A 17,242-nucleotide genomic window follows, 5' to 3' on the forward strand; every position below is an offset into this window, starting at 1 on the left:
AGTCTTGATAGACTTATTCTTATGAGACCTATATTATACCAAGCCTGACTTTCAAAATACATATATCACAAAATAAATACTCAACATTTTACCCAGTAATTTAGTCAGTTTTTTTTAAATTTGGCAATTAAGTCTTCCACAGTATTTTCTACTGTTCTCATGCAAATATATAATTTTCTAGCCTTATTATTCATTTCCTCTTCAAACTATCTCAGAATCAAATCACTGCATATACCCTTTATAAAAACCTTGTTTGGCAAAATGTTTCCCATATTCTAAATCTTCAGTTTGAAAAACTGTTGTATATACACACATATATGCATATGGGTGTACATATATGTGTATGTGTGTGCATACACATACACGCACACACACACATAAGTTCATAAGTCCATACTCTCTGGAACACAGTGCATTTATAATTTGGGAAGCTTAAAAACAATCTTTTTTTAAAGATTTTATTTATTTATTTGACAGAGAGAGATCACAAGTAGGCAGAGAGTTAGGCAGAGAGAGAAAGAGGGAAGCAGGCTCCCTGCTGAGCAGAGAGCCCAATGCAGGACTCGATCCCAAGACCCTGAGATCATGACCTGAGCCGAAGGCAGTGGCTTAACTGACTGAGCCACCCAGGTGCCCCTGGGAGGTTTAAAATTTTGAGTTTGTACTGTGTTTGGCAAATTGCTGGTTGTCACTTAGTACTTGTCAGATATGGACATATTAAAGCTATAAAAGGATTAGAGGATAAAGAAGTGATATGAAAGTAGTTTAGAGAAGTAAGCCAGTGTTAATCAGTCCAACTTCAGTGTATTATATATAAAAAAGATATATATGTATTTGTATATAGCAATCTATCCACATTTGCAAAAAAACCCCATGATTTCTTTCCTAATCAATATTAGCTTATACTGAATATATGTTAGAGTAGGTTTTAGAAGAACCCTAAATATGTGCAAACTATTAAAATTATGCTGTGGATAAGCTTCATACAGATAACTGAGACTCGGCCTAGGCAGGTCAGCACTAGGCAGTATCACAAAGGTGGCCACATTCCTGTTGGCGTGTCCCCACCACCTTCAGTCTCGTCTGATCCTTTTTCATCTCCTGTGGCACATGAATGACCAAGTTTCACCACCTAGTCCCAAGAGACCATCATAATACAGTAACTGCTAATTTTTACTTTGCGCTAAGCATTCTGCATAGGGATTTATACAGATTACGGAACTTTGATTTTTTACATTTGCCCTAGTGGTTCAGTATTTTCATTAATGTAATTTTATAGCTGGAGAAACTATAATAAAGATTCATCAGCTTGCCCAAACTCAAACTTGTAGTAGGATTCAAATCTGATAGATGCATGCTTATATCCCCACTTCCCTGTGTAGATGCTTAACGCCTGCCTCCTCAGATCCAAATGGTTCATCTTTTCATCCATAATTTAGCAGTTTCCTTTCCTGACAGTGGGGTAATATGGGATTATTTTAGCAAAATAATTCATACTCATTTTTTTAACCTTTTGTTTTCCTCTTATTATCAATAGTATCCCTCATTATAAATTAAAATATGTAGAAAACAACAAGGATTCTGGTGGGAGATTGAAAACAACCAGGATTCTTGTTGGTGGGAGAGAGGAGCAGGGAAGACTGCTCTAGGAACAAATACATAAGGATTTATTAATCCTTTCACTGCTGAAAGTTAACTACTGTTGATCTCCTCATGGTGTATTTCCATTATTCAGTGCCTTGCTACATGGGAATCCTTCCTTGCATCACAGACTGACCTCCACATGGAAGAAACCTCTGAAGATAAACCTGAAGCCCACTGAGGACTTCCGTGTGATCTTTGGGAGACAGCATCTATTAACCAAAGTTACTCTTTCTGGATGGGTTTTGTCCTTTATGAAGTGGATGAAAAATGTTTCACACTATCTGGAAAACCAACAGCTTGAAACTCAGGTATTCCAGATAATTGATATGAATTTGAAGATATATATATATACAGATAGATCGATAAATAGATAGATAGATATATACAGATAGATCAATAAATAGATAGACATCTGTATCTATCTATCTATATATTTAGCTTAGTTTTTATTTTAAATTTGTGTGCCAATAAGTACATACAGAAATTTTTTGCCCAAATGTTTGTTTGTGGAACATGTCATTTTAAATATATTATGAACTCATAAACTTTTAATAAAAAGTTTAATATGAAATGACTGGCTGTGGTGTGTTCTTTTTGTACCAGTAGCTCCAGCCTCTGAAGCAGATTCTGATAAGGATTCAGCATGTTACCAAGCATACTATGAATTTACCTTTATTTCATCACAATTTTCTCTAAAATACTATTCACTTTGACATTTGGATCTTGAAGTAAATATATAAAAAGTAATTTACTATTATTAAACATTAATGATAACTGTTCACAAGTTGGTTTGGTAAGAGTAAAGTAATTGTTTTTCGCAATTGAAAAAAATCACCCAGATACATTGACATTAATCTTTGAGTTATTAATAATCCTACGCAACCTAGTAATCAAGTAATAGTGGCCATACAAAGTGATTTCATATTTAACTTATGGCTATATTTAGAAACTACATATGTTGGTTATTTAATATTTGCTAATTTGTTGAAAAATAGATCTTTCTCAAGACTTTACAGTTTGAGGTATTTGGCTATGCACGTTATATTACATGCAGGACATGAAGTATCATTTGGGTATTAGCCTTAAATAAGTGTCACAAAAACAACCTAGACATTTGTTTTAATCAAAACAAATAGATACACAAATGCAGATGTAAAGCTAAATGTTTTTCATAAATATTGGCATGTATAATTTTTAAACCGTTTGTGATAATCTGACTCCATTTTTTGATGTTAGGCTGCTGGTAGCTTTTAAGCACACTTTCTCTCTTCCTCTCCTACCACATCTGGTCAAGCTGTAAGAAAGCCCAAATGCTCCCTCTTTGGCATTGACATGAGGTTCAAACCATCTGCCCCCTCTCTGCCTGCAGGAACCCACCCCCTGACCCACCATAAAAAGCCCAAACCATTCTTCTTCAGTTCTCTCAATCTGTTTTCAGAACAGCCTGAGAGGCCAGCCCAACTCTCCCCAGAAAGCCTCATTATGTAGTAATAAACCTTTTCATACCCTCGAAGGGTGTTTTTGGCATCACTACACTTGGCATCTAACACAAATTTGGGGTGAGAATCCTTCCTTTTTATTAGGATGGCCCTAACCATATTGTTATGCAACCTATTTTACTACTCCAAGCTGTGTTTTCCCTATCTGGAGGCAATGGAGATAGTAATCTCTTAACTCACAGGTTGTTAAAATGATACAGTAAACATAGAACACCTACCCAGAAGTAGAGGGTGAGGGAATTAGGTGCAGTGGTCAAAAGCTACAAACTTCTAGTTATTACTTAAGTCCTAGGGATGTAGTGTGCTACATGATGACTGTGTGTTAGCAATACTGTATTATATACTTGTTAGTTACTAAGGGAATAGATCTTAAAAGTTCTCTTCACAAAGGAAAAAAGTTGTTATGTGATGAGTGTTAACTGATCTCCCTGTAATAATCATTCTGTAGTAAATACATGTATCAAATCATTATTATACAACTTAAACTTAGAAATGTTAAATGTCAATTATATCTCAATAAAACGGGAAAGAAAGAATACCTGCCAGATAAATGGTAACCATTAAGACCATTAATTATTTAAGTGGGAATCACATAAAAATACTTTATATATTTTTTTAAATAATGCTTTATATTTAGGTACAATACCTTTCTTTTTCCTCTTTAATTTTACATGTCTTGTCTCCCCCCTCCTCCTTTCTGTCCATATGATTGCCATCCCACACACATACTATGCATACCCACACAGTTAACTTTTGTTAAGTACTATGTATCTTTCCTTATATCTTCTTACAGTATTTGATACAGACTTACATATACATACATACACACACACACACACTCCCACGGTTTTAAAATTTGCTTTATAAAAATGAAGCCCTATTATACATACTATTTTGCCTCTCATTTCGTCACTCAACAATGCCTTGTGGAAATGTTCAAAGTCAAGAATAGCTCTAACACATTTCTTAAATGGGTCTATAATATACCATGGTGTGAATATGTAGTAATTTATGCAGACATTTCTTGTTTATAGTTATTTATTTTTGCTTCTAGATTATCATCTAGATAATAAATAAACCCTATACATTTTGGCTATCACTCTAACCACCACCCCCTTCTGTATCTCCAGGCCTAAGGAAACACTAATCTATTTTCTGTCTCTAGAAATTTGCCTAGTCTCATTATTTCATAAGAGTAGAATCCTAGGGGCGCCTGGGTGGCTCAGTGGGTTGAGCCTCTGCCTTTGGCTCAGATCATGATCTCAGGATCCTGGGATCGAGCCCCACATCAGGCCTTCTGCTCAGTGGGGAGCCTGCTTCCCCTGCCTCTCTTCCTTCCTTTCTGCCCACTTGTGATCTCTCTCTCTCTGTCAAATAAATAAATTAATAAATCTTAAAAAAAAAAAGTGGAATCCTATAATATGTGATCTTTAATGATATTTGCTGATGTCTTCAGCAAATATTGTAGCATTTGTCAGTATTTCATTCTTTTTTTAAAACGGCCAAAGATATTCCATTGTATGGATATACCACATTTTGTTTATCCATTATATTTGTTTATTCTTTCGTTGATAGACATTTAGATTATTTTCAATTTTGACTATTATGAATAATGATGCTATAAAATTGGTGTATACATTTTTTGTGAGAACATATATTTTCATTTCTCTTCTTCTTTACATAGGCGTAAGATTTCTGGGTCATATCACAACTATACTTAACCATATAAGGAGTTCCCAGATTGTTTTCCAAACGGGCTACACCATTTTACATTTCATCCAGCAGTGGATGAGGGTTCTGATGTCTCCATATCCTCATGAATGCTTATTGGTTTCTGGTTTTATTTGTTTGCTTGTTTTTGTTGTATTGTAGCCACCCTATTGGGTGCAGTGATATCTTACTGTACCTTTGATTTGTATTTCCTTTTTCATCTTTTCATGTGTTTTTTGGCTATCTGCATATATTCTTTGTAGATATGTCCATTCGGGTCTTTTGCCAATTTTTAAAGTGAGGTTGTCTTTTTATTATTGAGTTAAATAGTTACTTATATATTCTAGATAAAAGTCCTTTATCAGATTATGATTTGCAGATACTTCTTTTCACTTCTTGATAATGCACTTTGAAACAAAGAAGTTTTCGATTTTGATGAAGTTCATTATTTCTGTTTTTTTCTGCTGCTGCTTATGCTTTTGGTGTCATTTTTAGGAATTCATTTTCAAATCTGAGGTTATGCAGATTCACCCCTATGTTTTCATCTAAGAGTTTTAATTTTAGATTTAGGTCGTTGATTCATTTTGAGTTAATTTTTGCATATAATGTGAAGGAAAGACCCAATTTCATCCTTTTATACGAGGCTATCCAGTTGTCCCAACACAACTTGCTAAAGAGGCTGTCTTGTAATTTTCCGACTGGAGAACAAGTCCCTGGGACTCTTTATGTCATCATCCTTGAGGTGGGACACCTGGTATAGCTTTTGAGTTGGTTGTTGTGATGTGTGCTATGATGGTTGTTATTAATATGGAAATATGACTATTGGATACCTCATCATAAAAAGCTTCTTAATAACAACAAAATAACTCTTTTGATTTTTACTTAAAAGAAGGATTTCCCCTGAAGTTTACATACATTTTTCATTCAACACAAGCCTTCTTTCAATAACTGCTTTCCAAAACACAGATTTCCTGCTTTCAGTTAATTTTCTCTGAGTCGTATAATCTTTCAAAAAAAGACAAAGAAGGATTTTAAGTGGATGTGCCATAGCTGTTATATAGTATTGGTAATAGACTTAGTATGTCTTGAATATAATTTAAGTCCATCTTGTAATATTGCTTGTGGCCAGGTATTACTGTTTTTTCTTTTTCTCCCCCCATCCCCCACCTAAGGATTCCACTCCCTCTACCTGTTTTATTCCAGTTACCTAGGGGGAAATTAAAAGTCTTCTTACCTCAACTGGCTCTTCAGAGCACAAGCATCAATGCTGCATCTATCATTTTGACCTGAAATCATAGGGAGAAAGAAACTTATCTCCTGCATTTACAGGAAATGAGGTTGTATTTGGGTGAAAGTCATCATCATAGAGGATGACTCATGTGAGTTTTGGAGTCAGTGGGCTCATGTGTAAGATCCGATTTGGAGATACCACTTGTTGGGTTCACAGGTTGTATTTTTCCTTTTCTTTTTGTATTACTGGCAGCTGATTGGATAGGAAACATATATGCTCCATTTTTAGAGAACTACAAACACACACACAAACACACACTTTAAGTAGGAAATCATCACTGGACATGTGTATAATCCCAAGAAGATACAAGTGAAAATCTGGGTCCTTTCCCTTCCCTTCCCTTCTTCTTTTTTTCTTTTTTCTTTTTCTCATGTCAAGACTACCTTGAAGATAGGAGGCTCTGAAGTGAAGATAAGTCTACTTATTCTATTGACCATCTGTTTCATAATCAATTTCTTTATCTTCTCTTTTCTTTAAACAGGTTTGTAAGTTATTCTCTTTTTTTCAAAACTCAGTTGAATCTGTGCCTTGACCAAGCCCTATTATGGACTGATCTCTTTTTTTATTGTGCTTTGGCTCTGTTACTCAATTTGTCTTTTCCTGCTATTGTTTCAGAATTTTTATCGTTCCACTTGACAAAAGAAAAAAAATCAAACTACTTTAGATCACAGGGAATTGATGCACTTAAATAGCCAAAAAGAAAAACGGTATATTTGGGTATAACTGGTCCTGAACAGGTGTATTTCTCTTTCTGTCTTTATTTCTTGTTTCTCTTGAAAGGGTCAACTTTGTTTATTCCTGTTGCTACATTTACATGAGGCTCATTCTGTGGTTCTCAACTGGGGGATATTTAGCAGAATCTAATAATATAGTATGGTATAATATAATATATAATATGTAGTATCTAGAGATATTTTTGGATGCTATAGTATGGGAGAAGGGCACTACTGGCATCTAGTTGGCAGAAGTCAGGGATGCTACTAAACATCCTACAATGAACAAGACAGCTTCCACAACAAATTTTCTGACCCAAAATGTCAAGACTCCTGATGTTGAGAGATCCTGGACTAGATTAAATGTCTGTTAGTAGCTCCTGGATCATAACTTCCTAACTATGAGGAAGGGAAGAGCTCTTCCCTTCCAGTTTTAATTAAGTTGAAAATTCCTAGGGAAAACTTGGGTTGGGATACAGCCAATGCCCCCCTACACCTTTAGCTCTGTTCCAGGCCAATTTTTGTGGCTAGGAATGGAAATACTACAATCAATACAGCCTAGGTCAGTTTCTCACTTTTATACAAACTACGACAGACAGGGAGGTTATGACCAAAGGAAGATGGCAGCTTTCACTCAGACCACAAGCAGAGTATCAGGGAAGATAAAATAATACCTTACATCCATACTCTCATTTTAAAATGAAGAAATGATTTTTCAAATTCTATACTTGTATATAATTAACAATATTCTGTTCTTATGCCTAAAATTCTTCAATGGGAAAAGACTAAAGTAAAAATACCTCTTTAAAGAACATGAATTAGAGATTACAAGTGTAAATAAACCATGAGCCCAGAACATATAATTACATAGGAAGTCAATCATAATTTTATTGGCTAAGAAATAGCACAAGACTGTGAAACTGGAGTCATTAGTGTACTCGTCTACATTGAAAATACAACCTTTAGATTAGGTTTTATTGAGCCCAGTGTATAAAGTATATTCCTAGGCTGAAATAGGCATTGAGATTCCATCAAAGTACACTGATGTGAAGAATATATTGAGCTGTGATTCTTTTACAAATATGTTCAAATACACGATCATCTTACATGAATGGAGTACTGAGGGACTGCTACACCCAACTTCACTAAAGACCAGTGTTCTCACTATTTCATAATGATTTGAATATTAAGAATAATGAAATTAATCTGCCATATGGAGACAATGAGGTCTTTTAAACCAAGTTAGCCCCTAAAAAATGGCAGCTAGGCACCTTTAATTTAACTGTAAGGGACGATGTCTATAACTGATCTTGCACTTAATAAGTCTGTTCTTGGACTTCACCACCATATTATATTTTCACCCCCTTTAGCAGTGTTGCGCTTAATTCTGGTAACCTGTGGCAGAGAATGGATGATTGTCCATTCAAAAAGCAACTAATTTCTTCATTATGTCTCAAATGGAACTTGCACAAGTACGCAGTATCGGGAAAAAAAGCTTCACAGCTAAAGCAGTAGTATTGTGCCCATTTATTCCCTCTCTACAGACATTTTGCAAAGGACTTATTTGCTGTTTTATTTTATTTTGCCTTTTTTAAAGATAAGATTGAGCCCTATTTTGTTTCTCTTCTGAAAATAAAGGAACAAATTGTGGATTTCTTACAACTGCAGAATGACTAGAGTCACCTGTAAGGTATAGTATGACTACAGTTTTCTGCCCATAACACCATCATTCATCAGGTCCCCGAAGCTTAAGCTTTTGACATACTGTTTTATTTCTATCATCTGGCCGATGTACTTCAATTGGACATCTAGAATCATGACATCTGACAACCAGATCTTAATAATTTCTCAATCAACCTTTCTCATATGAGAAAAGAACAGCTCCAAGGAGCATAATGACTCCTCGTTGCTTGCCCTCTGCATTTTGTAAAAATTAATAAAAGGAAACCTCATTTAAGGTTAAGTCTGGAGGCCAGAACTTCCTATTGCAAGTGCAATAGGAAGCAACTTACCTTGCAAGTAGAAAGTGCTTTAGCTACGACAATGTTACTGTTCCAGCAAGAGGAAGAAAAGATTTCCCTTCTCAACCAGGCAACAGCCCAGGCAATGAGACTGCTATAACTTACCCACTGAAAAGTCACTATTCTTGGCACTCCCAGTCTACTTCAATGGCCTTTTCCTTTATAACAGCCTTGCCAACTTCCCCCTTTTCTTCTAAAGGAGTTTTCCTTTCCTTTGTTCTCCGTCTGTCCTATGGTTTTGTTGTAACTTGCTTGTCCCAGAGTGTAATTTTGTGCCATTCCTGAATAATTTTTTTTTTAAATTCTGATAAAATACTGGCAGTTTTATTTTTAAGGTCAACATTTTCCTCACTCCTTCCATACTCTCATTAACAGAAAATCAGGTCTTTGTCACATCATTCCTGGATTTTAGCAGCATCCCCCCCCTTAATATTTTACTCCCTTGCAGGCTCTTTCCCCCATAGTCTCCAAACCATAGTTTTCTGACTCATTTCATCCTGGCAGAGTTTTCTTTGGGTCACATTAAAATCAGAAAATTAAGGACAATGCACTGTAGTCTATATACAGCCAAACTGAATTCAGTTTATGAATTGTTTAGAAACAGTGTCTTCGTTAAAGTCATAAATGTGCCTCTTTTTTTATGCGGTTATTGGTAATACAATATCCTTAACTTGGTAAAATAAAGTTTAACTGTCTGTAGTCATTTATTTCTTTGTCAGCTGGACTGGACTATAGGGTGCCCAGATAGTTGATCCAACATTATTCTAGATGTTTCCATGAAAGCGTTTTTGATGAGATTAACGTTTAAATCCATAGACTGAGTTAAGCAGATTGTCCTCTTTAAAGAAACTTGGTCCTCATCCAATCAGTTGACTGCCTAGATAGAACAACAAAACTAAGGGAAGAACTCCTGCTGCCTGACTGTCTCCAAATGGGGATATTGGCTTTTTTCATTCCTTTGTATTCAAACTGAAACATTGGGTCTTCCTGGGTCTCCAGCTTGCCAACTGCAGATTGGGACTTGTCAGCTTCCATAATTTATGAGGCAGTTTCTTATAATAACACGCACTCTTTCTATCTGTCTCTCTTTCTCTTTCTCTACACATACACACACACAGAGACACACATGCTATTGGTTCTGTTTCTCTGGAGAACCCTGACTAATGCACCATCATTTTGTCTTATTTTTTATTAAAAAATTTTATTACTTGGGGCGCCTGGGTGGCTCGGTGGGTTAAAGCCTCTGCCTTTGGCTCAGGTCATGATCCCACGGTCCTGGGATCGAGCCCCGCATTGGACTCTCTGCTCCGCGGAGAGCCTGCTTCCTCCTCTCTCCCTGCCTGCCTCTCTGCCTACTTGTGATCTCTGTCTGTCAAATAAATAAATAAAATCTTTAAAAAAATTTTTTCACTAGTTGGTGAAGTACAAAAGCCCGGAATCTATGCTGTGTTCCACCTTACTTGGTCAATCTGATTCTCTTCCTTTAAGTCTATTGTTTCTGCCTTAAGTCCCTCAGGGCCCAACCTTGTGCACTCAGAGTTTTCTCTGCTAGCCAACTATATAATCTCCTTCTTGTGGCCTGATATCAGTGCCTCTATAGCCGAAGTGAAGATGAGAAGATTCTAAATAGTACAATAGAAGGAAATATTTTGATTGGTATTCCAATATATTGTCCCACTATATGATTAATTATTTTAAAAGAAGAGCTATGATCTTTTTAGGTGTTCCAAACCTATCAGAAGCATAAATTAAGTGCAATTTTAAGAGATATTTAATAATAGTTACCAGTTATTAAGTCCCTTTTATGTGTCAGGCAAGCTTGGTTATGATTTCCTTGCATTTTCTCATTCCTACCAATTCAGATCCAGAGGTAATATGATCTCTATTGTTCAGGAGCAGACTGGATCTTAGAAAAATTAATTTATCCATTATGATCAAGTTAGGACATAATGGAACAAAGATAACCCAATCTCCTCTCAACATCTTTGTGTCCTATACCACTGCTTCTCAAACTTTAATGTGTATTAGAATCACCTGGTGATATTGTCAACATGCAGATTCTGAGTCAGTGGGTCTGAATGGAGTTTGGGGGTCTGTATTTCTAACAAGCTCGGGGGGGATGTTGATGCTACCAGCCCAAAGATCACATTTTTAATTGTCAAGGTTCTATCATTACTGGAAAGGTACACACCAGGAGAATGTATTACATGATATAGATGAGAGCCTCTGTTTACTTGAGCCTTAAAGTCACACTTGTCTGGCTCTATCACTTAACAGTTCTGTGACCTTAGGAAAATTACTTAATTTCCTTTACCTGTTCTATAGAAAGATTAATAATGATACCTAATTAATATCGCATTGCATAAAATAATGTATGTAAAGAAAGTTTGGTATATATTCAGGCCACAGGTTAAGCATAAAAAATAAAAGGGTCTTAGGAGAATATAACTTTTCCCAGAACGGTCGATCTTACAGCATAGGCTTCTTCCTAAATAGGAAAATCAATTTCACTGCTACATAATCTAAAATAGAAACATGAAACTATTAGGTGCTGACAGACCCACAGTTATTATACTAATCAAGAAAAGGTTCCCCACTGCAAGCTTTTTGTTTTTTAACCAGATGTAGGGTTATAGCAATGTGATCCATGAGCAACCTAAATTCAGAGAGAAATAAAGGTTATCTAGAAATATTCTTTCTGGCAACACAATTCTGACATCTAGCTTATAAATGTAGAAATAATGTTCTTGTGTGTTTAATAATGGCTTTAGATAAACTCTTAGATCGGTAGAGGTAGAATTAAATTCTGAGCATACTGTAAAAAAGAAAAAAAGGCATTTTAGCATTTAAAATTCTGAGCTTGCTAGTTAAGTATTCTAGGCCCCAATTCCCCATCTGTGGAAAGGGGGAATTAATCTGCCAAGATCTACATTGCTGGGAAGTACAAGAATAAATTATACACAGCTGACTTTGACTACTTTCTTAAAAAAAGAAAGTATTAAATTTTATATCAGCTTCCCCCTGGTTACCCCCAAATACTTAAAACTTATAGTCCATCCATGAATTTAGAATATCCTGAGATAAGGCAAGCTAATGGTCATAGTTGCTAAGGTATATTACCGTAGAAAAGATTCAGAATGTGATGCCTATGTGTCAATATAGATATACATATTTAAGTTCATATTTATATACGTGAGTGTGTGTGTGTGTGTGTATGCTTGTGTGCTGTGTGAATATATAGAATAATTAGTGGAGACATATGAATTAAAAATCATTGGAGCTGGAAGCCAATTGCATACATACTATGCTTATCTTCCTCCCTTTCTTCATGTATTACTATTCCCCAAGGTTTGAAATTGTGTTTATGTTGATGTTCTTAAGGTTATTGAACAATGGGATCCTTAAAATGGGACAAGTGTTTGTGTGTGCTGGCTACCATATTAGCATGTGTAATTCTTTAAGGCTATAATTGCATATGTCAGAAAAGGAAAGTGGGGACCTCCACAGTTCCTGTTTATATTTCTCTTATTGTAAAATCGTGGAGATTGAAGAGGTTGTATTTTTTTCTAAAACATGATAGTTAGGGTGATGTTTTGGTGAGATCAGAAGAACAATGCTTTCTCATTTTAAGAGAAATCATCCCAGAACATGCAATTTAAATAGCTAATCAGAGCTGGTTAAATGAGGCATTTGATAATTACGCATAAAAGATTTTCTCTTTCTACTTGAAGTATTATGATTACTGATGTTAAAATTGAATTATTATTGCTTTTAAGTGGTTAATTTGAACAACCTGAGATTCTAAAATCTTTTGAAACACTTTGCATTCAAATATCATCATATATATGCATCCATTCGTGCAGTAATTCACTAATTCCATAAATATTCCACTGCTAATAGGTGCCAGACACCGTCATCTGTGCTGTAGTAAACAATAATGGTAAATAAAATACACTGGACCTGCCCTCGGTAAGCTAAAAGTCTAATGAGGAGACAGGCATCATGCATAACTAATAAATAAATCTCAATTAATGCATGCATCGGTCTCAGCATTGGCTGATGGGGAAGTTAAAGAGGCTGCAGACAGAGATGTCGCTCTGGAAATGAACTCGGCAGCAGAAAATCCAGCAATGTGGACTTGATTCAGGCTGGTATTCACATCCAAATTGGTCCCATTCCACAGAGGAAGTATTAGAAGCTAGAGGCTTCATGCTGAGGAACAACTGCGTGCCAATTCCAGCAGAGCAGCCGAGGGAAGAAGGCCAGGAGAGGACTGGCCCATGTTGGATGCCAGACAGGTGCCGATGTAAGCAGAAGAATGGAAAGCTAACACTGGCCAAGAAGTAGGATCCATTTGGCTATAAAAAGTAGGAAACTGACTCTACTAGGTTTAAGCAAGGAGGAAATACATCCTCACTTAACTAGGAGGTCAGGGAGAAAGTGGTTGCAGATCAGCTTAACCAGGCTTCTCCATGTCTGCCTCTCTGTAGACTCTTGTAACTGTGTCTTGTTGGCCTGTCCTCTGCCTGCTTTCCTCCCAGCATGAAAACGACAGCTTTTGATTCGCATTCACATACACAATATTCACAGGAAGCTAGAAACTGTCTTCCAATGGTTCTGTTTCTAAGAATATGAAAACTCTTGGGGAGCCTGGGTGGCTCAGTCCGTTGAGTGTCCGACTCCTGATTTTGGCTCAGGTTGTGATCTCAGGGTCCTGGGGTCCAGCCCCAGGTCTGGCTCCATGCTCAGTGGGGAGCCTGCTTGAGATTCTCTCTCTCCCTTTGCCCCTTCCCCCACTTGCTATCTTTCCCTTTCATTCCCTCTCTCTCAAATAAATTAATAAATCTTAAAAAAAAAAATAGAAAAACTCTTTTCCAGAATAACCAGTAAACTTTTCCTTGTGTCTCATTTCTCCAAACTGGAGTTTATACCCATCTTGAACCAATCCCTGTACAATTTTATTGTATGACATTTTGTCTAGGCCTGAATTCCTGAACCAATCTTAAACAAAGGGAATGAGATTACACCTTTTAAAAAAATATATTTATTTTGTTAGAGAGAAAGAGAGAAAGAGAGCACATAGGGAGAGGGAGAAGCAGACCCCTCAGTGAGCAGAGACCCCAACACAGGGCTCAATCCCAGGATCCTGAGATAATGACCTAAGCCAAAGGCAAGCAAAGGCTTAACCAGCTGAGCCACCCCGGTGTCCCCAAGGGAATGAGATTATCTTACTCCATTTAGCCCACTCCTTGGTTTATTATCAAAATTTGTTTTTCTTTATTAGTTAGCACCGGACCATTTGATAAGATCCTTCTCAATTTTTTTGAAAGCAAAGAATCAGATAGGATGTCATACCCTAGTATTAGAGAGTGTCTGATGAGAAGGCAGAGTCGGAGACAAAATTAAAAATGTCAAAGATTCAGGTAGGATATACCTGTAAGCGACAGAGAAGAGAGGAGCAGAGAAAGGAAAGGCTTCCGCCTGCACTGCAGATCTGAACCTGGGAAAGAAGAGGTGCAAAGAAAGGAAACTGGATCTCAGCTGGAAAGGCTTCAGGAAGTAGCACAGCCCTGAGAAAGACCTGGGGCCAGGAGGGAGCCCAAGAGCAAAGATGACTATGAAAAGAGTCCTGCACTGGCAGAAATGGCCCGGCTGTCATCTCTCTACCAGGCCCAGTCACTGGCTGTGAGCAGCCTGGCGAAAGCATGACCTCCCCTTGAACATCACAGTGGATCCCAGTCTGTGGAGGCTGGAGGCTGCCCGCTGACCACACTTCTCGCGGCAGGTTTTCTCTTTCTAGGTGACATAGTTAGCTGCTGTGTGTGTGTTTGTCATACAGTCTTTGCTTCTTTGCTTCTGGGAAGTATAGAAAGATTTTACCAAAACTTATTTAATGACAATTGCTGCTTCTTTTATTCTTTTACATAGAGGCAACTTGTTCTACAGAACAAGCATTTGGGAAAATTCTAACATTGCTAATTTTAGTAAACCGTTGCCATTACAATAAGTTTTGATAAAGTGCCTTACTATTGGGTATGTTTTAAAATGTATTTATTTATGTTAGAAGGAGTGGGGCGGGAAGAGGATAAGGGAGAGGAGAGAGAGAATCTTCAGGAGACTTGCCACTGAGTGTGGAGCCCTACAGGCTTAGGTGCTCAGTCTCACAACCCTGAAAACATGACCTGAGCCGAAATCGAGAGTCAGATGCTTAACAGACTGAGCCATCCAGGTGCTCCTAATCTTAGGTATTTTAAGTATATTTCTTTTCAGTATGTATTTTAAATATTTTTTGTCAAAGCCTTGGATTTATAGACTTAGATTATTCAGTTTGTGGAAAATGCATGGCATATAGCCCAAAGTCTGTCTTTATTTTTCAATTCAAAGAAACGTATAAATTCATATTTTCATGACAATCATTTCCCTTCAGAATCTTAAAATAGTCACATGGAGAGATAAAAGATACATGGGAAGATGGGTACATACATAAATAAATGGATCAGGCCTGCTGCTACTTTTTCATTTGGATAAAAAACCATCAGAACCTCCAGCCTTTCTTATATGGTCTCTTAGCTTTGCTCGTGAAAGACATTCATTGCTCACTGGAGCAATGCATTCTTTTCTGATCTTCTGAGATGGATAATATGAAGTCATTAAATAAAAATTAAGTACTCTTACCCTAGCCCAAATTCCCAGCAGAATTTGCAATTACACACACACACACACACACACACACACACACACACACACATTGTCTCTTTGTTTAGTGAACAGTATCTTTTACCCCTGGGCAATTAGGCACAGTAAAATTCAAGTTGCATAAGAGAAAGACCTCTTTCAGAAAATGGGGGAAAAAAAAGTCTGTTGTAAAAGGGAAGATGAGAAAGAAAATAAGGCATGACTTCTAGAAAACAAAGACATTCTCATGTAATTTTAGAAAGCATTATATTTAGGAATTAAATATCTAGAAATTGTTTACTAAAAAGTTTACCTATGCCAGATTAGCTCTTGCAAATTTGTCTCCTGTAGCCCCAGGCTATGAAGACTGCTGGTCTGTATAATCTAGCATGCTGTTCTCCCCGCCCACTCTAAGTTCCAATCACACTGCGCTCTCCAACCACTTAGTATGTGTTCATGCCTCCACAGTTTTGCTCATGTTTTTGTTCCTTCCTCCTGCCTCTCAAACTTCTACTCATCCTTTAAGACTGACCTTAATATTACCCAAACGTTGATTATTCTATTATCTCCAAGTCACTTTTCCCTTTATCCTTCCATGGCAGTTTATAGCTGAGTTTATTTATTTATTTTAAAAATTCTTATTGAGGTATAATTGACAAAACTATTAGATATTTGAAGTGCACATTCTGATGACTTGATGTATGTATCCATCGTGAAAGATTCCCTTCACTGAGTTAATTAACAGCACATCCAGCCACTTTCACAGTTATTACTTCCTTTTCCTGTTGGTGAAGAAAGTGTAAGTTCTGTCTTAGCAAATTTCAAGTATACAACACAATGTTATCAACTAACCAGCATGTATACATTATATTCTCAGACCTTATTCATCTTAGAACTGAAAGTTTGTATCTTTTTACGAACCTCTCCCTATGTCCCCCACCTCCCACCCCTGGCAACTTTTCTACTATTTCTGAAGGTTTGGCCTTTTTTTTTTTTTTTCCCCTCCCAAGATTCCACATATAAGTATGGAGTACATGCAGTAGTTTTCTTTCTCTGTCAGGTTCATCCATGTTGTCACAAATGGCAGGATATCCTTCTTTTGTAAGGCTGAATAATATTCCATTGCATGTCTGTCTATGTATCTAGCTATCTACCCACCCACCCATCCATCCATCCATCTGTCTGTTTGTGTTTACTTTTTACATTGTTGTCTTGCAGGAAAATTTAGTCTCCACACATGGGTCAGCTTGAACTATAAAGTCCCTGGAAATTTTTAAGGTTTTCCTTATAATAAAGAAATTCACAGGGCACCTGGGTGGCTTCGTGGGTTAAAGCCTCTGCCTTCGGCTCAGGTGGTGGTCCTGGGGTCTTGGGATCAAGCCACATGTCAGGCTCTCTGCTCGGCGGGGAGCCTGCTTCTCCCTCTCTCTCTCTCTGCCTGCCTCTCTGCCTACTTGTGATCTCTGACTGTCAAATAAATAAATAAAATATTTAAAAAAAAAGAAATTCTCAAAAATGTTCTTACATATTTACATAACTCAAGAAATAAATGCCAATACTCATTTTTCTCCTTGAACTTACAGTAATATTTCTCTCTAAGGCCTGGTACTACCTAGATGTAAAGTTGATTTACCAACACATTTATCACCAATTATTAGGTACTGATCACCTGGTGGGCTGCATATGATC

At 36.9% G+C, this 17,242-nt stretch overlaps 1 protein-coding gene across 3 annotated transcripts in view; it reads left to right on the plus strand.

Moving 5' to 3' along the window:
• The window catches only part of SNX7 (sorting nexin 7), a 96,433-nt gene extending 94,218 nt beyond the window's left edge, over positions 1-2,215 (plus strand). For all 3 annotated transcript variants that reach the window (XM_045064892.1, XM_004752538.3, XM_013056115.2), the window contains one exon: positions 1,736-2,215. In XM_045064892.1, the coding sequence (XP_044920827.1) occupies positions 1,736-1,822 (87 nt within the window). In that variant the 3' untranslated portion in view covers positions 1,823-2,215. The remainder of the gene's footprint in view (positions 1-1,735) is intronic.
• Positions 2,216-17,242: the final 15,027 nt, after the last annotated feature.

This window comes from Mustela putorius, unplaced genomic scaffold (genome assembly GCF_011764305.1).
Source record: "Mustela putorius furo isolate JIRA1106 unplaced genomic scaffold, ASM1176430v1.1 tig00003853_pilon_pilon_pilon, whole genome shotgun sequence".
Taxonomy (NCBI): Eukaryota; Metazoa; Chordata; class Mammalia; order Carnivora; family Mustelidae; genus Mustela; species Mustela putorius.